Source organism: Lithobates pipiens, unplaced genomic scaffold, assembly GCF_037356315.1.
Source record: "Lithobates pipiens isolate NorthernLeopardFrog02 unplaced genomic scaffold, aLitPip1_a1.2 Scaffold_23, whole genome shotgun sequence".
NCBI lineage: Eukaryota > Metazoa > Chordata > Amphibia > Anura > Ranidae > Lithobates > Lithobates pipiens.
The window spans coordinates 282532027-282557591 of record NW_027507785.1 but is presented as its reverse complement, the minus strand read 5'-3'; the positions used below and the strand labels follow the sequence as shown (position 1 = coordinate 282557591).

General features: G+C 41.7%; 1 protein-coding gene across 2 annotated transcripts in view; it reads right to left on the bottom strand.

Annotated features, from left to right (window-relative positions):
- The window catches only part of FAF1 (Fas associated factor 1), a 440039-nt gene that overhangs the window by 324630 nt on the left and 89844 nt on the right, over positions 1-25565 (bottom strand). For both annotated transcript variants that reach the window (XM_077450266.1, XM_077450265.1), the window contains exons 3-5: positions 17789-17835; positions 13320-13540; positions 5076-5167 (exon numbers count right to left, since the gene is read on the bottom strand). In XM_077450266.1, the coding sequence (XP_077306392.1) occupies positions 5076-5167; positions 13320-13540; positions 17789-17835 (360 nt within the window). The remainder of the gene's footprint in view (positions 1-5075; positions 5168-13319; positions 13541-17788; positions 17836-25565) is intronic.

Below are 25565 nucleotides of genomic sequence, written 5' to 3'. Positions count from 1 at the left end.
GAAGCCATGCTGACCCTACCCCGTCTGCCACCTGTTGGGGACTTAGGACAGTGATGGTCCCACCCTCCTAACTGCTGCAGGCTGAGAGGCCCCCACCACAGGACTCACCACCCTGACCGAGTTCTGCGCTGTCCAGTTAGGTAAGCCTGTGTCAGCTCCCAGGTGCCCCAGGGATCAGCGCTGGACATGAAAAACGTGTTATGCTACAACAAAATGGCCACCGAGCGTCCAGTATAAAGGACATAATCACAGGGGAAATGAGCGCCGAACTACAAAAAAATGGTTTCTGACCATGCTTCACCCTGGTCACACCAAAAATGGCCACCGAGCACTGTACACAGAGAGGGACAGTGAAACACAGGGAGAGAAATGGCGGAAAACAGCGCTACAGCGATCAGCAGACACAGACCTCCAGAAACCCAGGGGAGAGACAACAGACATCCAGGGCACAGCCACCCAGCACAGCCCCCCACCCAAGGTAAGAGCCCCCCCCAGGGGACCCATGTCTATGTGTCACACACACCATACAGTAGTCCATGCAGCATCCCCCACGGGTGGGGGGGAGAGAGATAGGGACAGGGAGAAAAGAGGGGGAGGAGAGGAACCCCCGAATTGACCTTCCAGGGAATGCCCAGCTGCTCAGCCCCATGAGGCAAGGAGAGCTGTACTTGCCTGACAAGCTGGGGACAAAGACCCACTCTATGATCAGTATGGGGTGGCTGCTGGCCCGGCACATTATGACACAGACATCAGTAGATCGTTCATATGTGTGCCCCGGGGCATTGCGCTCACTGGTCGCCCCTGGAGCCCGAGGGACAGGTCGTGGCCGACCCAGCGCGGAGCTCTGGTCTGCACACGCTCGCTGGCCAGGCTGGGGAGACTACAAGGATAAGGGTATCCAGCCTGTCACCCAGCCGGCTGCTGATAGCAGATCACAGGATCTTAATCTTGCGCAGAAAAAAATCCACGGACCAATGGGCCCGCAGGGTTCCTAGGTCCATCTCCTTCACTAGGCAGAAAAAAACTGAGGCTGCAGGATTGTTACTGAAGGGACCGCCCCTTGGGCAGAACTAGAAAGTTCTGTTTTTTGTGCACGTTAACATTTTCTGCCTAGTCCTCTCCTGAAGGTGGCGCAAAAACCCGATGGTCTAAGTAAAGGAGCTGTGTCAGTCAGTTAACGTAAGAGAAATATGCACTTTATTGTACTGACACTGGCAGGGAAGGGGTTAACATGAGGGCGATCAAGGGGTTAACTGTGGTCTCTCACTGTGTGTTCTAACTGTATGGGGGAACGGCTCATCACTGGGACAACACACAGATCCATCTTCCCATATAGCAGAAAAACAGGATGTGTGATCTCCCCTGTCAGAACAGAGATTTGCCTTGTTTACACAGGCAGATCCCCGTTCTGTCACTGCGGGTAACGAATGTGGGTGGCCGGCGGAGATAGAGTCCGCCAGACCTGCTGATTTTCTCCCCACTGGTCAATGGGAGCGCACGCCCACAGATCGCCAAGTACGAGCCCAACGTACATCTACGGCGATTTGCGCAGACGAGCCAACCTGCCGCAGTACAACTCTTCTTCACAGATCTTCTTTAAAGTGGAGTTCCTCTCAAAAGTGGAACTTCTGCTTTAATCACTCCTCACCCCCTTACATGCCATATTTGACATGTCGTTTTTTTTTTGGGGGGGGGGGGGGGGGGAGTGGGTGCTTAGTTTTGAAAGGGACTTCCTGTCCCACTTCCTGGTTCTGGCTACAGTCCGGCTAGACGACTCCTCGTCTCCCATTCCCTCTCGGCAATCTGCTGGAACATGTGACAGCTCCCAGAAGATTGCCTGTCCACTGAGAAAGTGTAGGGCGAACTTACAAAATCTGCAGGGGATCAAATAATTAATTTTCCCCACTGTAGGTGTATGGAGGTAGTCATATTTGCGCACTATACTGAATATGCAGCCATTTCTGCCTGGTTTACAGGGTAACAGGGTGGATGTGCATTACTGCTTTTCAACACACAATGCCAGTCTACCAGGCAGCTGATTCATTGAAAACTATGCACTCCCTGTACAGCTGACAACCCAACAATAATTATAAAGGGAAGAAGAGAAATTGTCAATGGTTTGCTCTTTGTTGTAAATTGCTTTTTTAATACAGCAGCACAAAAATGAGCAAGCATGCAATTGCTGGCAATTCACATAAAAATGTAAATAGTAAAACACTTTAGTAACACAGAATATAGCACATCGATCACAAATCCATTACAGTTTTCAGACAGTGAATATGAAGATAAACATTAATGTAGACTTGAATACAAAAAAGTTGCTATGTTGTAGGGAATATCCATAATGTTAACTACGCCTAACCAGTGTTCTGAAAAAACATACTTTGTCTTAATTTTTTCCTGAAAAATAGCAGTGCACTTCCTAGACCTAGCGCGGTACTCCTGTTGTGTAGCCTTATAGCTCTACATCTGCAGTGTGAGATCATCTAAAAGGCACTACTGCCTCTGAATTCTCATGAGAGTCAGAGTGGGATTTGTTGACGTCATTACTGTGCTGCTCATTGTCCTCCTTGCTGGAGAGGTAATTGTACCTGGGGATATACAGTGATAGAATCCCACGGTTTCAGTTTCATCCATTGCATGAATGTATGTTTTCTGAAACTCTCCTGCTGCTTTTTATATATTCCTCCACCACTCATTAAATTACCAGTAAGAAAGGGAATGGCTCTGATATGAAGAAGAAAAGCCCTGCCTCTACTCAAATAGCCACCTTTACACAGAGACACAGGCAAGGAAAGTCAGTCCTGGAGAAGAGATAAGATGCTGCAAGTCTACACACTACTGGTGGTTAGTCACTGTAGAGTTCAAGTTCTCTTTCATTTTACTTCATTTATAGTAGCAGTAGACAACTATTGCATCCTGTGCATAGAATTACTTGCCCCATTCTCGGGACTATGCAAATCTCAACTCCTTCAATTTCTTGAGCCTTCATATGGCTTCATATTCCACAGCACAAGCAGACCATGCCGACCAGCAGAAAGTTCTGCATACACATCTCTTCTGCCTGAGAGGCAGCTGCAGCAATGGGGCTCTAGGAAACCTCAAAAGGTTAAAAACACCCAGAAGACCAGAAAAATAATAATACAAATGCCCTGTTTGGGGGGGATCCTGGAATGCAATAAAAAAAGAAAAGTTTGGAAAGCAAGTAGAATTCTGTGCAATTCCTTTGTTGTCTAAGCTTATACATGCCCAAAATCATAATTTCCTTTTTAGAAAGTCTGCATCAAAACTTTAATCAAAAAACTTTCATTTGAACAATGTTAGGCCTCATGCACACTGGACGCTATAAAAAAGCTAGTAGTGTTAGCTGTAGAATGAGTTTTTCAGCGTTTTTTTTAACCAAATTGAACTCCCACAAAAGCTTATGGCATAAAATCGCTGATAAACGTCAAATATAGAGGTCGACCGATATGGGTTTTTCTCTGGCCGATGCCGATATTTAGAAATCATGGCGGCCGATATATGATGCAGATTTTTTTGGGCCGATATGTTAGGCCGATTTTATTTTATTTATTTTTTTCCTTTTTTATTATTATTTTAATCCCCCTTGATCTAACACACCTTTCCCACTGGGGCGTTTTTCAGGCGCTTTTGGGCTAAAAATAGCGCCTGTAAAGTGCCTGCAAAATGGCTCCCCTGCAGTCTGTGTGAAAGACAGAGTGCTTTCACACTGAGGCGATGCGCTGGCAGGATCTTAAAAAAAAGTCCTGCAAGCAGCACATTTGGAGTGGTGTATACCGCTCCTCCACCACTCCTGCCCATTGATATGAATAGGCACCACTGCCGAAGCGCATGCAATGCGATTTGGCAGCAGTGCTTCATGGGCGCATTTAACCTCTTCCTTGGCCGCTAGCTGGGTTATATGTGCCCCACTAGCAGCCAAATAGCACCGCTAAAATGATGGTAAAGAGCCGCTAAAACTTGCGTTTTACCATCAACGCTCCAGTGTGAAAGCAGTCTTCATAAGTGATACAGCAAATTTCTTACATTTAAACATTTATGAAACAAAACAAACCTCCAATCAGTTTACTTTTATGTATGATTTAGATTTAAAAAAAAAACCTATATATTAAATAAAAACAGGTAGTCAAAACTTTTGGACGAAAAACAAAAAAAAAATGGGCTAACTTTACCGTTTTTTATTTTATTTTTTATTTTTTTAAATAGTGTATTTTTTTCCCAAAAAAATGCATTTGAAAGACCTCTGTGCAAATGCCGTGCGACATAAAATATTGCAACAACCGCTATTTTATTCCCTAGGATCTCTGCTAAAAAAATATATATATAATTTTTGGGGGGTCTAAGTGATTTTCTGGCAGAAAATACAGGACTTTTACTTGTAAGCAACAAGTGTCAGAAAAGATTTAGTCTTTAAATGGTTAAACTGAGAACTTCTACACACAGAGATGACTTCATTCATTCAGAAGTGTAAACATTGTATCTTTCTGTTTTTTTCGTGGCAGCTTGCCCAGAGAGGAGGAAAGACGTTTCTATGGCAACTTACACTGACTTCTATTACAGAAGTCATTTCAAAGTCCCGCTGTAGTTCTAAATCGGCTTTTTATCAGCACAATCGGCCGATTATTTAAAAAACTGCAAATATCGGTCGACCTCTAGTCAAATAGCAAAGCTTTTCAGGTTTTTTTGGTGCTTTTTCAGTGTTAGAGCATTTTTACAGCTGAAAAACTCCTCTCAAAACCCACTGGTTTTGGGGTTTTTTTCCAGCCAGAAAAATGCCCCTGCCAAAAACTGCCGATAACAGCCTATGTGTGCATGGACACATAGGTTACCATTCTGGGGAGTTATTGGCTGCAAAAAAAAATAAAAAAAATCCAAAGCCAAAAACAGCAGCAGTAAAAACGCCCAGTTTTGCATGAGGCCTCAACTCCAAACTTTTGGCTAAAAGGAGTATCTTTATAGAATCTACATTATAACAAAAATTCTGAGCTGAGATTTACACAAGAAGATAATGGTACAGAGAATAAGATGGTGTTTTGGATCCTCATCATACTCACAGTGTCCTCCACATCTCCAGACTTCCAGCCTTTTAACAGCATTTTGGATGCAGGAACCTGAAGCTCATTTTCGAGTATCTGCTTTATGTCACCTGGAAAACATAAGGGGCTAGATTTAAAAAAGCAGCACCGTGACTTCAAAGATCTTTACAATGTAAAATAAAAGATCTAATAATTTTGGTAATTGTTCCCAATTCAAACAGAGTTCCAGGAAAAACAACTACATTGATGTTTTGCAAACAGATCAACCTGTTAAGCTATGTACACACAGTCAGTATGTGGCCAACCTTCGGCCCATGTGTATAGCCCTCCGACAGAAGCTGGTCTAAGGACTGGCTTTGGTCAAAGGGACATGCCGAAAAACCAGCATTCGACTAACTGGTCGAAGCCATTGGCTGATTAGTGTTGCTCAGGCGGGCGGGGGATTTAGGTTAACAAAAGATCCTGTTCCTTTAAAGCAGGGGTCTCCAAACTCTCTAAATAAAGGGCCAGTTTACTGTCTTTTAAACTTTAGAGGGGGGCCAGACTAAGGCCAGTGGGAGTTGAAAATGTCCTAGAGTCCAGTGGGAGTACACAATGCACTATCTTTGTCAGTGGATGAAATAGTGCCCCATTGTTGGTTTCAATTGGAGGAATAGTGCCCCATCGTTGGTGTCAATGTAAAAAAATTCTGCCCCATTGCTGGTGACAGTGAGAGAAAATGTGTCCTTTCTTTGTTGTCAGTGGGAGGAGTATTGTCCCATTGTTGGTGTCAATGGAAGGAATTATGCCCCATCGTTGATGTCAGTGGGAGGATTTGTGCCCTTTTGATGGTGTCAGTGGGAGGAATAATGTCCTTTTGTTGGTATCAGTTACCGTAATTAATCCCCACTGTTGGTGTCAGTGGATGAAATTGTTCCCCAAGGGCCGGATAAAAGCAAACCCAGGGCCGCATCAGGCCCCAGTTTGGAGATCACTGCATTAAAGCATGTTATACAGCACAGTGCTTGTGCTGTGTCATTTGGCCTCCTGTAACATGTGAAATACCCCGCTGATCCTGCCTGGCTATGCCCTCCCCTTTGTAAACTGATCACGGTATATCATGGCTGCTGAGCCCTGATATTGTGATCAATTTAGGCTGTAAATTAGGGTTAAATTTACACTATCCTCTCGGTTTATTCATGTAATGTACCCCTGTGTCTGTGCCTTCTCTGCTCCCCTCCCGACTGACATCAGTGGGGAATCCTCTGCCCCGTCCGCTGCAGCTGTCAGGCTGAGAGAGGAGAGAGGCGGTGGGTCACGCGAGTGCTGATCAGCACTCTGAAAATAGGTATATAGCTGCATTTTTAGTGTAAAATTTAACTTAACCTAAAATTTAACTACTTTAAGGTGAAAAACCTTCTGTGCTGCAGTTGTCCCCAAAGCCCCCATTTTTCTTATCTAAACTGATCCGCCATGCAGGAGGCGAGCGACTCCAGCCGCTGTCTCTCTTCTCATTGGATAGATTGATAGCAGGAGGAGCCATTAACTCAATCAAATCCAGTGACGCAGCAGCAGGAGGTGGGGGAGAGTCCTGCCGTCTGTGTCAATGGATGCAGCAGCAGGACTCAGGAGTGTGCACGCATGGGTGCCCCCATAGAAAGCTGCTCTGTGGGGGCACCAGAGGAAGAAGAGGGGCCAGGAGCACCAGCAGGGCACCCCAGAAGAGAAGGAGTGGGGCCGTTCTGTGCAAAACCCTTGCACAGAGCAGGTAAGTATAACATATTTATTGTAAAAAAAAAAAAAAAAAAAAAAAAAAAAAAAAAACTTAATGCACAAAGTAGTCCAGCGCCATACTCAAACACAAGGTTTTGTTTTTTTAATGCAACCTGTTGATCTGAAACTTGGTGTCAGCCTCTTGCAATAGCTTGTAAAGCAGGATAGATTAAGAGAGGGAGTGGTAGGACTGGGAGCCAATCATTCTTGTTGTATACATGAGGGATAACCTCAATCTCCTGCTGCTCTTCACTATCCAAAAGCAGGCTGGGGATGAAAAGAGTGCACCACTGTATTCCTTAAAGGAGAAGAAGTACAGCTTGGCTGTACTTCTGTGGATCACAGGAGTACACTCCTGTAACCCATTTTCAGTAGATGGTGAGCCACAGAGCCTGAGCCCGCCGCTGTCACCCCCTTCACTGCCCAGTGCTCCAGTAAGCGCAGAGGGGTAAAGCAGAGAGCTGGTGACTGACAGTCAGGGAGCTCTGAGAACTGAGCGATCAGTGGTCTTTAATCGTTCACTTCTCAGTCTTCGAGCCAGCGGCGGACTGATGCTGCATCCACCCAAGTATGTTTTTTGAGAAAAAAAGTAGTCCTCTTAACTGCAAGTGGTGTGTGCCATGTGAAGGGACAGTGTTAATCTCAGGACTGGATGGGCAGAAATGCAAATCCTTTAGTACGTAAAACAGCCCATATACATGCAGGTCATCTGTGTGTTTTGCCATTTGTGACAAACCCTGCGTTAGATGTAAAGCTAAACATCAGACAGAAAACTATAAATTATATTTTAAGGATGGGATCATCAACAGATGACATCACTCAAACTGATGACCATAAAATCAGCTCAAAAGGCAAAGCCACAAAAATCATACATGGCTGTGCCGACTGAAGTAATCAGTCTTGCAATTAAAGGGTTACTAAACCCTTTTTTTTTTTTAAATAACATATCATACTTACCTCCTCTTTGCAGTTGGTTTTGCACAGAGTGGCCCCGATCCTCTTCTGGCAGCGCTGGTGGCTCCTCCTCTTTTCGAGTGCCCTGTCAGAGAAGGGCTCTTCTTCGGGAGACCCGTGCGGGTGTGCTCCAGAGTCCTACTGCTGCGTCTATTGACAAAGACAGCAGGACACTGCTCCACCCCCGGTGCCCGAGTTATTGGATTTGATTGGATGACAGGGGAAGCCAATGGCTGTGCTGCTATCAATCTGTCCCATCAGACAACGGTCGGAGCTAGTGTACTCATTCCTATCGTGAGAAAAATGGGGTTCGGGTCTTCTGTGTCCCATAACTCTGCCACACTGCATAGCCAGGACCTTGACCACTTATTTCTGGATCGGCTTTGCAGCTTGACCATTAAAAGTAGAAGGAAAGGTTTTTCACTAATCAAGCTTTGAAATGTTGCCTTCCCACTGCCATTAATAATGCTGCATACCATATACGGATCAAGTGCACATACCTTTGTTATTTTCATCTTTTACCTAGTTGTCACACAAGTGCAAAGATCCAGGTTTGAGAGGCTTCTGTAGTTAATGGGAGGGAACTCGCTCCCCCCATCCCCCACAATGTCCAAAATAGTGGACGCCAATGAGGCGATGCCATTGCTGTCGAAATTTTGCCCTGTTGTCGGCTCCCAGTAAGCCACTCATGACCCTGACCTGTGTAGTCATGAATGCTAGGAAAAATTGACTGACCTGTAAATTCTATATTATGGAATACAGCACAGGGCACAGGAAGAGTATTAATATACCATGGGTTATAGGTGTGTACCTTCATGTGATCTGACACCAGCAAAGCTTTAGAGGACATGGCCCCTGGGTTCCTTCCACATAGCCCTACTCAACCTGTGAGTCCTCAGCTTTGTAGCAAGCAATGGAGAGTAAACTAAGGAATGGCAAGAAGGGTGGCCTGTACTGTACTCTCTAGATATAGAATAGACAAGTCAAAATTCTTATTTGTACAGGACATGGGTAGAATATTCATATACTGCATTATGGGACATCCCCAATTAGTGAATAGGAAGAGTGGGCAACAAGGAGGCAAACAGAACTGTCTCAACAGGCCAACGAGGGTCAAAAGGCCAACTTTTAGAGAGCCGTTGCAAAAAACCTGCAGCCACAAACTGCATCAGCAGAAGATTAGATGTACAATCCTTACACAACTGGGTTACCAATGCTTGGTGCCAAAATGCCCATGAACCACCCACCGATTTGGTGGAATGAGCGCGTACAAAACCACTATCTGAAGAAAGGACGGCCTTGGGCTTAAGGCAAACTTGTCATTCTGAAGGAGGAAAGGCTCTTTACAGAAAAGAGCCACCAGTGCAGAGATGTCTATCCCTGATAGGGTGGTTTCTACAGGACAGAGAGAACAAAGTTGAAATCCCAAGAAGAAGACAGTGCTTCAAGAGGGGCATAGTACAAGGTACACCTTGAAAAAAGTTTTTTTTTTACAAGGGACAGCATAGCCAGAGGCACTTGAAAGAAAGTGTATAAGCCAAGACCTGACCATTAAAGTTCCTGGGTTCACACCTAGCAAAAAAAAAAAAAAAAAAAAAAAGATTTCCAGGTACTATATTGTATCTATCTGGAAGAGATTTTTCTTGCTTTTAGCGAGGTAGGAATCAGACTCAGAAACGCCTCTATCCTTTAATATTTGGGTTTCAACAGGTCACTAAAGTCAGGCACTGATAAGCTGGATGAACTAAGGGGCTTTGAGGCAGCAGATCTGATCTGTAGGGAAAAGGTCAGGGGTTGTCTGGTAGAAGTCCAAGTATGTCTGTGTACCATGTTTTTCTGGCTAGTTTGGTGCATTTAGAATCACGGTTTTATTCTCTTGCTCCATTTTCTTCAGCAGACAAGGTAGGATTCACACTGGAGGGAAAGCATAAATTAACCTTAACTGAGATCAGGGGATTATGAAGGCAGAGGCTGGTGCTAGAAAGTTGTTGAACCTGGAGCCTAGGACGTCCACATTTCAAAATTCCTTATTTTTCCAAATCAGATTGAAGACATCTAAATGAAGGGTCCCATTCCCTTGATCTAGGTGATGGTGGCTGAGATAATCCACATTCCAGGTTTTCTGGAAATGTGGACCTTAGGAATTGCTGGACAGTGAGTTTGATGATTGGGTACATTTTCTCCAAGGCAGCCAGACTCCTGGTGCCCCCTTGATGGTTGATGTAGGCAATTGTCATGGCATTCTCTGATGACACCCTGACTGGATGCCACGTCAGAAGAGGGGGAACAGTGCTTCAGAGCCAACCTGACTGCTCTGAGCCCTCAAATGTTGATGGGAAGCTGGTTCTCTCTCAATGACCATGTTCTTTGGACTGCTAGGGATTGAAACACTACTACTCAGACTGAGAAACTTGCATCTGTTATTATACCCTTCCAATGACAGGGAAGGAAGGAGTACCACTGTTAGGCGTGGGACGTTTTGAGGACCAGGCGCAAGTATTTCAGGTGAAGGGAAAGCTAGAGAGCAGATTTGTTTAAATTGATCACCCAGCCAAAAGCCTGCAGCATCTGCATTGTCTTGCAGACATTTTCTGATGGCTGCAAAGGGGAAATCTTTCAAAAGAATGTCATCTAGATAGCCAGTGACTTGGATGCCCTGCGTTCTGAGCAGGGCAAACAGAGGTGCTAAAACCTTTGTTGCATAATCTGGGAGCAAAGGACAGGCATAAGGGCAGTGAGATAAACCAAAAGCGGCCGTTTGTCATTGCATCCTGGATGTCCACAGATGCCATGTATCCTCCTTGTCTAAAGGCAATTACTGACCTTGTGGATTCCATGCCAAATTTGGGGATTTCAAGGAATTTAAGATATTTTAAATCCAGAATATAATAAATACCCCCATTGGGCTTTGGTGCTGTAAGAAGGTTTGAGTAGAATCATCTGAATTAGTCATGTGGCAGTACTGGCATAACAACTCCCTGGGACAAAAGGTGTCTCAAAACATTTGCAAAACTATCTGTTTTTGGGCAGTTTGTTGAGTTTTGAACTCTAATTTGCACACTTTTGAAACTACCCATTGAACTTACAGGTCTGAGATGTCTGACCCAGAGTGAAGCGGAATGAGGGTGCCCCTTCATTGTTAAGAAGACTATGTGGAAGACTTGGTGACCTTGGTGGGCCAAGTCTTGTGCAAAAAGGAAGGGCTGAACTTAGATTTTGAAGCTGAAGCCTGGTGAGAGCAGATAGGTGCACTGCATTTTGGGGAGTTGAGTGTTCCTGAAGAAGGTGGTCTTAAGACCTTCATTGTGGAAGTAAAACCTTCCCACCTGTGACATCTTCAATAAATTGGTCAAGGACTTCGCCGAACAAACACCTTTCCTTGGAAAGGCATACGCGTAGAGCACCTTTTGCAGACTACTTCAGTTTTCCACGCTTTTAGACATAAAATTCTGCACGTCAGTGGAAATTAGAAGCTCTGGAAATTTGTCTCATGACTCATTCTAGGGCATCTACAGGAAAAATACATCAGAAGGCAACTGTTGTAGTTGCTGCATAACACAATCCTGAAATACAAGCTCATGTTGGTTGTTCATTTTCCTAGTTTGACAAAGTGAAATTACAGCAAGAGTTGGTTGCAGGGCTAAACACAGGTTTTACGAGTATCTCAAACTTTCTAACTGCAGAATCTTTAAAAGAAGAAAGATCTTTAATTAGGCACATTGAGATGTTTCTTTAGGATAGAGACGGCAGGATCAACTGTAAGAATGGCCCACTTTTTTGTGAACTCTCTTTTCATTGGATAGGAGTTCAGTATATGTTTTGGGAAGAGTGAAAATTATTTCACATTCATCAGACTGCACATTCTATCTGTTCAATATTTTGCAGGGTTTTGTAGTACCTGTGTACCTAAATGGGCATGATGAGATGGAGGAGAGTCAACTTGCATAAAGCCAAGGGCTTTTAAAGACAGTAGCATGTTGTATGAAACATCCTCTTCAGTATGAATCTGAAGAAAAACCTTCTGCAACTTCCTCTAACATTTCCTCAATTTCCTCTTCATTTCCTTCTGTGTCTGCTTCCTCTAGGACTGGTGTACCAGGGGAACGACTCTGGTTGAAAAAGGGGAGCAAGAGAAGAGCTGTGGTGTTTGAGCCCTGGAAGAAAATGGCTGTATTAAGGCTGTAATCTGTCCAAGGAAATGTGACATTTGTGACAGAGTAAAGCAAAATTCTCTGCATCTAATAGGTTGTATGTTGCATCCCAGAAATAGAGCTGCAATTGGATGCTGAGGCTGGTGTTAGAACCAAAGCTTGCTCTGGTGCAAGGGACACATCGCCACTCTAACGTTATAGTAGAACTCCGCAGAAAATCAGCTGGCAGTGTGGGGGAGTTCATACCTTAATACAATATGCTGCTTGTTTCCTTCTCCATGGTGTCCACTTGAAGAAATCTAGTGTGCATTTGAATTAGGGCTTCCTTCCCTGTTACAGCCGCATTGCAAGACCGGTGGCCGCTATGCCGTGTATCCACGTTGCCACCAGTCTGGTCTCTGCTCCCGCTGTAGTTCTTTATAGTGAGCAGGGATCCAACCATGTTCCTGCTCCTTGTAGTGAGCCGACTCAGAAGTCCTAGGACCCCCAGTCTCAGCCACCCATAATGTGTGTGACAGCAGCTGGCTATGTGGCTATATAGGCGTGCCTGAAGATAGAGCCTTCGGCATCAACTCCACCCTCCACTTCTCAGGTTCAGTGCACACTGTCTATGACTTGCTGCATTTCCCTTTGCATAATGGGAAGTTTTCTTTCCCCACATGGATATGATGTGCAGCATAAGATAAAGTCCTCCTCCCAATACCAGTAAGGAGTATTCTTTTCCGAGGATTGCAAGAAAAGCAAGTCACTAGGATTCAAATTTGGTCAGCGCTGTAACAGAGCTTAGGGAGAGGGATATGCATTTGAAAAGTTAGCTAGATCTTGGGAGTTGAGCTTTAAATTATATGCAAGCCTTTGGCAGAGTGATGTGGGGGTATTCCCCTGTGCAGTACTAATGGAATAGGGGGTGTAGTATAGAGTACACGGTAAGTCAGGTGTAGATCGTTCAGCAACCAATCCTTGTGGTGAAAGGGTGGGAGGGAGGAAGCGCCTTAGTACCTTAATGAATGAAAACTCTGCATACTGATCAGTGGTTTCCATTCTTCAGTACCTTCCATTAGATTGCAGCTAACAAGGTCTGTGGTTTCCATTCTTTAGTAACCTTCATGAGGTTGCACCTGACAATGTCTGTGGTTTTTCTCTCTTTATTGAGCACTACAAGATCTCCTAAAACGTGGGGTCTTGTTTCCAGATAAGAGGCTAGTGTTTTTGTGTCAGTGCAGTTCACTGGGATATCACAGAGTAGTTATGAATTTTAATGGCGATATCCTGCCACTAGAACTCTTTTAGATATATAGCAACCCAACATGGATAACGGGTTTTGAGTGTAGCTTGTTAGGCAAGTCAGGTAACTAAAATAACATCGGCATAGAACTCTAATTGTATATAATATGGCTTGACATACCAACAGTACAGCTGTCTTCTAGAACAACATCTGCAGTTCTGTCTCTGTACTCCACTTTGAAGTCCAGCATTCGCGAGAGGCGTTCCACTACCGGCCGACTAGGGATTACCGGGCGGAACGCTGATGTAGACAACGATGAGGGAGAAGCAATGGATGTAGAGGTGTTGGGTTGGACTGCAGGACCAAACACAGGACCCTGTATGGATTCTGTGCTGAATTCACTGAAAAGAGAGCAACAGAAATAAAAGCATTACTTACGGAAAGTTTAATTTGGGTTTTGGCATAACTTTTGATTAATATCTAAAAACAAGACATGTATGCATATATGCAAGGCCCAACATAACTAATCGTTGACAGCTATTTTCATAATGGACGAGTTGGTCAGCCAATTAGTTGGCCTGCGTACAAAATGCATTATTTGTTTACATATTAAGAAATACAGCGCAGAACACATACAGCTCAGTACACCTTTCATACTTGTCAGTAAGTGCCTGAGAACTTGTGAATGTATGAGGAGCAATGCCTCGTGGGACATAGTCCTGGGCAGGAGAAGGGAGTACCGTATTTATCGGCGTATAACGCACATTTTTTTCCCCTCTAAAATCAGGGGGAAATCGGGGGTGCGTATTATACGCAGATCCCCCTGCGTTTCTCACCCTTTCTGCCGTTCTCTGCGGCTTTCCAAGTATTTTCGGCCGCAGTCGGCTGTTCTTGGCGGCTTTTGAAAAAGCCGAAAAGCCGCAGAGAACGGCCAAGTGTGGCCAAAAAGAGCCGAGAACGGGCGAAAATAGCCAAGAATGGCCGAGTGCAGCTGAAAATACCCGAAAGCCGCCATTTTCAAAAGGCAAACACACTGACAAGGCTGCAAATGACTGACAAGGCTGCAATGCAAGGCTGCAAATGACACTGACCAGGCTGCATTGATGGGCATTTAAAACAAAAGTTTTTTTTCCTTAAACTTCCCTCCTAAAAGTTTTTTTCTTTTAAATTCCCTCCTAAACTTGGGGTGCTTGAAAGTAGACAATGCCCGGGGAAATTTGATAAAATTTGGTCATCCTGGATAGATGCGTCCGCTGATCTTGGTTCCCCCTCCCCCTAACTTTGAGTTGAGCTGAGACGGTGGTGATTCCCCCCCCCCCCCCCCCCGGCTGACCGCCCTGTCCTCTCTCTCCCGACCATTTCCTCCCTGGCCCCCCCCCCTTCCGCGGGCTCGCGCAAATGTCAGGTACCTGCATGATGGCTGTGAAGTTTCGCTGGGAATGTCCTGCATTTATGACAGAGTTATGGATGCTCCTGTTATCTGTACTGCTGGATTATTGATTTAAGAATGGTTACTGGATGAAGGTGTTTTTGTTTTTTTTGTTTTCTTTTTTTCCTTTCTACAACTGTGTAATATCGGATCTACTGTACTTTGCAATGTAATGCTGATTTGTCTAATAAAATTTTCTGTTAAAACTTGGGGTGCTTGTTATACGCCGATAAATATGGTAATTCTAAAGGCAGTACTTTTTTTTTTTTTACCTTGCTATAGGGGCACTCCATATTGTTATTATATTATACTTTGCAGCTTGCTATAGATGCACTCCAAAGGCAGGAGGAGTCAGAAGTGACAGTGGGGGACCCCAGAAGAGGCGAATCAGGGCTGCTCTGTGCAAAACCATTACACAGAGCAGGTAAGTATGACATGTTTGTTTAAAAAAAATAAAATAAAATTTACAATCAATCACTTTAAGGGCTCTGTGCAGGAAAGATCAGCATCTGAACCCAGAGGCAAATAGACTGTAGGTAAAGATAAAGCATTACAATTAAAAGTAAAAACATTTACTAGCTTCAAGTCTGTCTCCCAGTTAAAATACCCCGTATAGCCTACTTTTGTGTATATTTTTTTATGTAAAAAAAAAAAAAAAAAAAATTATAATATATATATATATATATATATATATATATATATATATATATATATATATATATATATATATATATATATATATATATATATATATATATATATATATATATACACACACACACACACACACACACACACACACACACACACACACACACACACTAATATGTTTGTATAGAGACTGAGTTTTCATGGACAGCTTCAGGTCTCATACTAACGATCGGGAACTGTGAGAGCCAGTTCCTGGTTACCCTATTGTAGTGGAAGCCTTTGATAGGCTATCACAGTAATCAGTGAAAGTATAGACTGCCCCTGTGTTTTTTTTCTTGAATGGAGAATCAATAAAAAGTTTCATTGTGGTTGATTTCCTAAAACTGGAGAGTGCAAAATCTGATGCAGCTCTGCATGGTAGCAATTCAGCTTCTAACATCAGGTTTTTCAATTGAGCTGACAAAAAAAAAATGGCTGATTGATTTCTGTGCAGAGCTGCACCAGATTTTGCATTCTCCAGTTTTACTACTATATATACCATGCAGAGCTGCACCAGATTTTGCATTCTCCAGTTTTACTACTATATATACCATGCAGAGCTGCACCAGATATTGCACTCTCCAGTTTTAGGAAATCAACCACAATGAAACCATTTCTCAATTCAAGAAAAAAAATAACACAGGGACAGGCTATACATTCACTGATCACTGTGATAGACAATCACAGACTTTCACTGTAATCAGGTAACCAGGAACTGGCCCTCCTGATCGTTGGTACAAGACCAGAAGCTGTCCATGAAAACTCAGTCTCTGTGCTGGTAGCACACTGTCAGGGTGCTCTCTGCACAAACACAGTAGCACATATACATAAATAAGAATTGTGCTAAACAAGAAAAATTCATAAATCATAAACGAACATGAAAACAGACTGTACGCTCCTCCATACGTGTTTTGTCACAAACGTACTGGGGCACCATTGCCATTTGTGACAAAATGTGTAGGATGGAGCAACGTGCATCACCACAACATCACCACCACTCTTGTGTCCCGAAGGATGGGTGTTTTTGGTTCTGTACGGCCAACACACCAACAATAGGCGCTTTGCTTTTATTTACGAGTGCTTTTTATATATATATATATATATATATATATATATATATATATATATATATATATATATATATGTATATATATATATATATATCATAATCCCAACAATTTTTTACACTATATGGAGCCTTTTTGGTCTCTTTTTTGGTGCCATATTCCATCATATACTTACAGAGTGACACCGGGAAGTGTGGAGCAGCCCTGAGGAGGAGGAGAAAAGCCCAGGCTGGGTGATAAATCACAGGCAGTATCCGACCCCCCATAATAAGGGGTCCCCGGGAGCTGGTAAGCAAAGCCTTCAGCTGGTGGTGGATTCACAGCAGTTTTGGTGATGCAAGATGGACTTGTCCATTAAATGGAACATCTTTACAAACCGCTTGTTCATGGACTGTTTGCACATATTCAGATTATATGGATTGATACGCTTAATTTTCTCATGCTCATATTTATTTATGGTTTATGAATTTTTCATGCTTAGCGCAATTATAATTTATGTATACTGTGGGTATTTTATGTTGCACACAGAATTGCTGCTTTGGTCATATGGATTAGGGCTTTAGTATTATTCACTAGAGCAGTTTTTTCTGTTTTCTGTTAATTTTTCTGAGTACCATATATATGCAGCCCCACTTCCATGAGGCTGCATATATACATATATACTAGGGATTGACCGATTATCAGTAAGGCCAATATAAGCATTTCCCCCCCAAAAAAACAAAAAAAATCAATATATAAACTAGACCAATATTACCGATACTGCTTTGGGGGGGGGGGGGGGCGGGGTTGATGCAAGCAGCTGCAGACATCACCTTGGGTCCCGTTCTTTAGAGCGGACGGTTGGCTTTATTGTAATTGGCTCAGCAGCCGCTCGGTTGTTATTACAAGGAGCGGGAGGGGACCTACTGCCCGTCTTATAGACACCCGACCCCTCCTTAAAGAGTACCTGTCACTGCCTATTACTGACAAGGGAAGTTATAGATAATATAATATAATATATATATATATATATATATATATATATATATATATATATATATATATATATATATATATATATATATATATATATTATATATATTCCTCATGACAGCAATAACAGTGATAAAAAAAAAAAGTGTAAAAATAAAAAAAAATTTAATATACAGAATATCGGCTATTGGCCTGAGAGGTGGCTGAAATATCGGTATCGTATTGGCAACGAAAAAAAACAAGAAATCGCTTGATCCATACTATATACGCTTGGCAGAAAAGGGTTAATCTGTCTGGTCTGTACATACTTCAACCAACAGCAAGTGGAAATAATGCATAAGCAATACACCAAGCTCTGACCATCTCCAGGACTATGGCCGTATATTACTCACTTTCCTGGGTGAATGGGCAAGAAATGTAAGCATTCTACCATTCTTAACCACCACCAGCATTGTCATACATATAAAAACAGACATAAATAACTCACATACCTCTGTAAAATGCCATTTTCTTGTGGTATTACTCCATTTATCGCCGCCTGTGAAAAACAAGAGCATAAAAACCAGTTACAAGATCAACACAAATCATACACACGGATGTTAAATTACTACTTTTTGTACAGCATCCTAACCATATGCAAAAAAAAAAAAAAAAAATTGTTGCAAGTTTTTTGTACATTTAAATCTGGCAGCTCTCTGAGATCTAGACTATATTGCCAAAAGTATTGGGACACCTGCTTTTACATGTACATGAACTTTAATGGCATCTCAGTCTTAGTCCATAGGGTTCAATATTGAGTTGGCCCACCCTTTACAGCTATAACAGTTTCAACTGTTTTCAAAAACGAAAAAAAAACATGCCAAGAAAAACATCTAAAAAAGCAAGACCAGTTCTGGAAAAGCATTCTTTGGAAGGATGAAACTAAGATTAATCTGTACCAGAATGACAGGAAGAAGAAAAAAGTATGGAGAAGGTGTAGAACAGCTCATGATCCAAAGCACACAACGTCATCTGTAAAACATGGTGGAGGCAGTGTGATGGCATGGGCATGCATGGCTTCCAGTGGCACTGGGTCATTGGTGTTTATTGATGATGTGACAGAAGACAAAAGGAGCCTGATGAATTCTGCAGTGTTTAGAGATATACTGTCATCTCAGATTCAGCCAAATGCAGCAAAAGTTGATTGGACGGCACAGTACAGTTGCACAATGATCCAAAACACACTGCAAAAGCAACCCAGGAGCTTTTGAAGGAAAAGAAGTGGAATATTCTGCAATTGCCAAGTAAATCATCTGATCTCAACCCAATTGAGCATGCATTTCACGTCTCTAAAGGCAGAAAGACCCACAAACAACAGCTGTAGTTGGAGCCTGGCAAAGCATCAGAAAGGAGGAAACCCAGTCTTTGATAATGTCCATGGGTTCCAGACTTCAGGCAGTCATTGCCATAAAAGTATTCTCAATAAGATATTAAAAATGAAAATTTTATTTAGGATTATATTCATTCGTCAATCTACATTTGAGCCCCAGAAAATGGGGGGACGGTGTATAAAAATGGATGCAGTTGCTAACATTTGTACTCGATATTTATGTTCAACCCCTTGAATTAAAGCTGAAAGTCTGCACTTCAAATTCATTTCGATTTTTTAATTTAAATTTTATTCTGGTGGCATATAGGGCCAAGAGTATGAAAATTGTGCCTGTGTCCAAATATATATGGACCTAACTGTATATCAAGGCTAAGGACAAGTCTAAGGATTTTAGATACATTTTTGTTTTTTTTTTTTTTGTTTTTTTGTTTTTTTTTTTAGGCATTTACCATAACAGATTGCAGCTATAGTTATATAATCTACAATCCAAATCAGAGGAAGGGTTTAGGAATTACAGCTCTTAAAAATAAAAGTATAAAGTAAAGTTGGGACTTTAACTGAAGCAATTGTATAGTGGAGATAAGTTGTAAATAAATAATATTTAATTGATAACATTGTTCTAAAAACATAAAAAGTATTCATTTAATTCATATATTTACATAATTCACATGAGGCATAAACATGATAAGCAGACTAATATAATCATATCAACACATGATCAGAAATAAAAATAAAGTAAATAAATATAATTACCATAACATATAAATGCCCCAACAGCAGACAGTCATGATACAATCATAACGACATGATCAAAGTAAAATAAATAAATAGATAACTAAGAAAATGAATATAATTACTATGGCACACATGTGCCAAGACTGGCACGTACACCCACAAAGTGTATGTGGGTCTATTGGCTAGTATAAAAACAGTATTATATAGTATTAATAGTAACTGGATAGGGATAAATCCATGTGGAATACAACTGTGTCATCAAGTGTAGCTCGACGCGTTTCGTGGATTTTTCCACTCGTCAGGAGCAGATGCACCAAAGATTCCTATAGGGTATATAAAATATGTCAATGTTTAAATGAAATAAAATTATACATTAGAGGTCGACCGATATGGGTTTTTCTCTGGCCGATGCCGATGCCGATATTTAGAAATCATGGCGGCCGATAGCCGATATATGATGCCGATTTTTTTTGGGCCGATATGTTAGGCCGATTTTATTTTATTTATTTATTTTTTTTCCTTTTTTATTTTTTTATTTTATTTTTTAATCCCCCTTGATCTAACACACCTTTCCCACTGGGGCGTTTTTCAGGCGCTTTTGGGCTAAAAATCGCGCCTGTAAAATGGCTCCCCTGCAGTCTGTGTGAAAGACAGGAGTGCTTTCACACTGAGGTGATGCGCTGGCAGGATCTTTAAAAAAAGTCCTGCAAGCAGCACGTTTGGAGTGGTGTATACCGCTCCTCAACCACTCCTGCCCATTGATATGAATGGGCACCACTGCCGAAGCGCATGCAATGCGATTTGGCAGCAGTGCTTCATGGGCGCATTTAACCTCTTCCTTGGCCGCTAGCTGGGTTATATGTGCCCCACTAGCCAAATAGCACCGCTAAAATGATGGTAAAGAGCCGCTAAAACTTGCGTTTTACCATCAACGCTCCAGTGTGAAAGCAACTTCATAAGTGATACAGAAAATTTCTTACATTTAAACATTTATTAAACAAAACAAAACCCCCAATCAGTTTACTTGTATGTATGATTTAGATAAAAAAAAAAAAAAAAAAAAAACCTATATATTAAATAAAAACAGGTAGTCAAAACTTTTGGACGAAAAAAAATGGGCTAACTTTACTGTTTTTATTTTATTTTTATTTTTTAAATAGTGTATTTTTTTCCCAAAAAAATGCATTTGAAAGACCTCTGTGCAAATGCCGTGTGACATAAAATATTGCAACAACCGCTATTTTATTCCCTAGGATCTCTGCTAAAAAAATATATATAATTTTTGGGGGGTCTAAGTGATTTTCTGGCAGAAAATACAGGACTTTTACTTGTAAGCAACAAGTGTCAGAAAAGATTTAGTCTTTAAATGGTTAAACGGAGAACTTCTACACACAGAGATGACTTCATTCATTCAGAAGTGTAAACATTGTATCATTTAGTTCTTTTCTTGGCAGCCTGCCCAGAGAGGAGGAAAGGGTTGCTATGACAACTCAGACAACTCACACTGACTGAAATGACTTCTGTAATAGAAAAGTCCCGCTGTAGTTCTAAATCGGCTTTTTATCAGCTCAAATCAGCCGATGCCCATTATTTAAAAAACGGCAAATATCGGCCGATATATCGGTCGACCTCTATTATACATGGTGTTGTATGTCAATAGACAGCTCACCAAACACACTCACCAACCCAGACAGCGCATGCAGAGCATGGTGACCGGCGCAGGGTAGGCCACGGATGTGTTGATATGATTATATTAGTCTGCTTATCATGTTTATGCCTCATGTGCATTATGTAAATATATATGAATTAAATGAATACTTTTTATGTTTTTAGAACAATGTTATCAATTAAATATTATTTATTTACAACTTATCTCCACTATACAATTGCTTCATTTAAAGTCCCAACTTTCCTTTATCTTTTAATTTTATTACCGGGATGGAAGCACCATGATGTGCTTCATTTAAAGTCCCAAAACCCCCTTCTTGTTTACAGCTCTTAAAAATAGCCATCCCCTTTTTTTTTTTTAAGAGATTATAAAAGAGTGATATATAACAAATTATAATATACAGAATTTAAAGAGGAACTGCAGTCTGCTCACATAATTTGCAATAAAAAAAAACATCTTTGCCATTCTGAAGGTTCCCTTCAACCATTTTGCATATTATCTTATATATACTGTGATTCCGTACTTGCCAAATACGCTGTAGAAATCTCCCTCCACTGAGTCTGGCTGCAACTATTTTAACTGTGGGCAGCTGAAGCTGCTGCCTGTTCACTGAATTTACACAGACACACGGAGGCACACCTCCAGCTCTGCAGCTTTCATTGGCCCTCTTATGACTCATCCCTCCTAAAAGTAAGGAGGAAAAAAAGTGCATAAATGTAAATAAATGAATGAAAAACGAGCTAGCTGCACACCCCTAAGTATTCGAGAGAGAATAAAAAAGAAGAGTTCCCCTTGGGGTTTTCAGGCAGCAACAAGAAGCAGAGATAAATCCGTGAAAAGTTATATTTATTTTATTGATTCAACGGCTTATTTGCCATCATAGATTTAAAAATAGTTGCATATACTGTTTATCCACTGATATGCTATAATATTATATACCAGAGCCTGTATTTTTAAATCTATGATGGCAAATAAGCCGTTGAATCAATAAAATAAATATAACTTTTCACGGATTTATCTCTGCTTCTTGTTGCTGCCTGAAAACCCCAAGGGGAACTCTTCTTTTTTTATTCTCTCATGACTCATCCCTCCTACCTTTTTGGCAAACTCAGAGTGAGAAAGAGCTGTGAATGATGTCATAAGCCTGGTCTAATGACCAGATAAGAAACAGGAAGTGGGCTGTATAAGGTATTTAGAGGCAGGGGGGGGGGGGGGGGGGAAGTGTTTTACTATCAAGTGAAAACAAGGGCAGAATACTTAATAGACAAAAAGTTGGAAAAAAAAAAAAAAAAAAAAAAAAAACTGAAGCTCTGCTTTAGGGGATTTCAATATTAAAAAGGGATCTTTAACCTCCCTTTTCTATAAGCAAATCTATAAGCGATTGTTTAATTGATTTATTAGAGATATTTATAGATTGTATAAAGATTACATATTGTATATTCACATCAGTCCATGCCATCAAGGAGCTTACAATCTAAGGTCCTTATTATCCCAATGGACACAACCCAAATTCCAAAAAAGTTGGGATGCTGTATATAAAAGCTACATAAAAACAGAATGCATTGATTTGCAAATCTCATAAATCCATATTTTAGTCACAATAGAAAACATATCAAAATGTTTAAAACAGAAAAAATTTACAATTTAAAATAGGGCAATCTTGAAACTGATGGCAGCAACAAGTCTCAAAAAAATTTGGGGCAGGGCAGTAAAAGCTGGCAAAGTAGGTGGTACTAACATGGAAGAACTGGAAGAACATTGTGCAACTAAACGGGTTGATTGGAAACATGTCAGTAACATTGTATGGTATATTATAGGGTATAAAAAGCATCTTAGAGTCAGGGGAGTTGATACCCGGGCCCCCAGATGGCCCAAAGATCACAGACATCCAATATTGCGTTTCGACCTGGTCTCTTGCACATACAGATTTCTCCAGAATCTCTATATTTTGATATGTATTATAGATGATATATTTAACCACTTGGTTAGTGGGCACTTATACCCCCTTCCTGCTCAGGGCAATTGTTAGCTTTCAGCGCTTTCACGCTTTGAATGACTATTGCGCGGTCATGCAACACTGTACCCAAATTAAATTCTTATTTTTTCACACAAATAGAGCTTTCTTTTGGTGGTATTTAATCACTACTGGCTTTTTTATTTTTTGCAAAAAATTTTTTTTTTTTTTAAAAGACTAGGATAGGTGGCACTGATGATGAGGCCCTGATGGGCACTGATAGGCAGCACTTATATGCACTGTTAGATGGCACTGCATACTAGCAGTGGCTCTCCATGATCGGGACCGATGTCCGCAAATGTCTAGGAAACACAACATTTCTGTAAAAAACACCGTGAATTTTAGGGCAAACGATTACCTAAATTTTTGGTAAAATATAAAAAAGATGAGGTTGCACCGAGTAAATAGATAGCCAACATGCCAAACCTCACATTTTTGTGCACCTGTGAAATCGTGTCAAATCTCAGTACCCCAAATTTCCTATAGGTGACCCTTCAAAAGCCCCCCCCCCCCCCCCCAATAGGTATCGGTTTAGTGTTACAGAGCAGGTCTTGTGTTAGAATTACTGCTCTCACTCCGGCGTGTGGCGATATGTAACATGTACATTGCAATCAACGTTTTCACGCCTAGGCGCCCCGAAGCACGTGTTTACATTAGTACGTGTGTATATGTGGGGGTGAGGGCTCAACAATTTTTTGGGGGGTGGGGGGATTTTATGTGTTTGGGTGTATTTTGCAGTATTTTTGTTTGGGTGTATTTTGCAGTATTTTTTTGCTCAATTTTTTTATCACATAGGGGGAAAAAAAAAGTCCCCTATGTGGTGATTTTTAGGTGACAGGTTCTCTTTACCGAGATGCCTCCCCTGTGCTCCACTAAATGTTTTGCAATGCAGATTCGCACATCCCACATGCAGAGCCCGCCAGGAAATCAGCACTGCACTAATCGCAGGCAGTGAGACATTTCCTGATGCGCGGCTGCAGAGATCGGGAAAATTCTCACTGCCTTAGATTAGCGCAGTGCCGACTTCCTGGCGGGCTCTGCATGTGGGCTGCACGAACACGCCGGAGCTCATCCTTAATTGTCTGGGCTGGGCTCAGCCCTTCCTTCTCAGAGCTGGCCACTCAGCTGTCAGCTAATTGCCAGCTCTTATCTCTCCACAGGTACTCACCTGTTGATGATTTCCTGCTCATCAGTCCTGCCTACTTAAGCCATCCAGTCCAGAGTAGCTCTGCCTTCGCCTTGGTCAACATTACAAGAAACCATCTCCTGCGTTCCTGTTTAAAGGCTTACTTTGCCGACACCCTTTCTGGCTCCAGATCCTGCTTGCTGTTTCACTACATTGATCCCTGACTTATGGCTTGGCTGACTATCCGTTCCGAATACTGAATTTTGGCTATGTTTTTACCAAGTTTGCTCTTTTTACTTTTATTATTAAACAAGTGTGATTTAACTGTACTTCTGTCTCGGTCTGATTTTATGGTTTCTGACATGTATACACTACACACATCCTCATGGGGAGATTTGTGGATAAGGGCTATTCAGTGGAGTTATTACACAATACCTTGGAGAAGGTCAAATCCCTGGATAGGAAGGACGTCAGCGCATTGCCCGTTCCCCAGACAATGTCATTGTGTTGATAAAACGTGCATCGGGAGGAGTTGACGTGCTGACGTCACCACGTACCAGGGTCATCGTGGATGGGCGTCCATGTACAGCCGGCCAGCTATTTGCTGATATCTATTTTTATATTGTAAGTGCATTTTATTCTTTAAACCTATTAAAATATGGTCTAGACGGTATTATGCTATGGCGAGTCCCCTTGTTTTTCTGGGTTTTCGTTTCACTGCCTTTTGGAGCCTCTCGGTCCTGAGGAGTCCGCTAAGCTGTCATTAACATCTGGTGGAGTGTGGATCCTCCGGAGACATTTGCCTTGTCTCTAGCATACGAGCCCGGGACTGGAGATTTTTGGTTCCCCTGTGGATAGATGCCCTGACCGGGTTGCAGGTCACAAGCTTATTCAGCTTGCTAGTCGGTAAGCTTGCATTTTATCTGGCGTCACCTCCTGGATACGGTGGTGGATTTGTCACGGAATACTACTTTATTTTTTGGGACACTTTTTTTCACCTCACTTTAATCGATTGATTATTTGTTTCATGTATTGGTTGGTGTCAAGGATGGGTGGAATTAAATGTACACCCTTCCATCCAAGGACTTTTCTGCATGATTTATATGGACTTTTCAATTAATTTAAATTTTCTAATGGATTGATTTATTGATATATTCACTAGCTGATTATTTCATTTATATATTTTTGTGTTATTACACCTTTGGAATAGGTTTAGTCTTTTTTTTTTTTTTTTTTTTTTAGCACCCGGGTTATTCACTTCTTCCCTTATTTAGCGCTGCTACATTTCTTTGTGTTCATTATTTGTGTATCTCACTTTTAGCTTCTGCTTTTAATTTAGTTTAGGAATTTAGTAT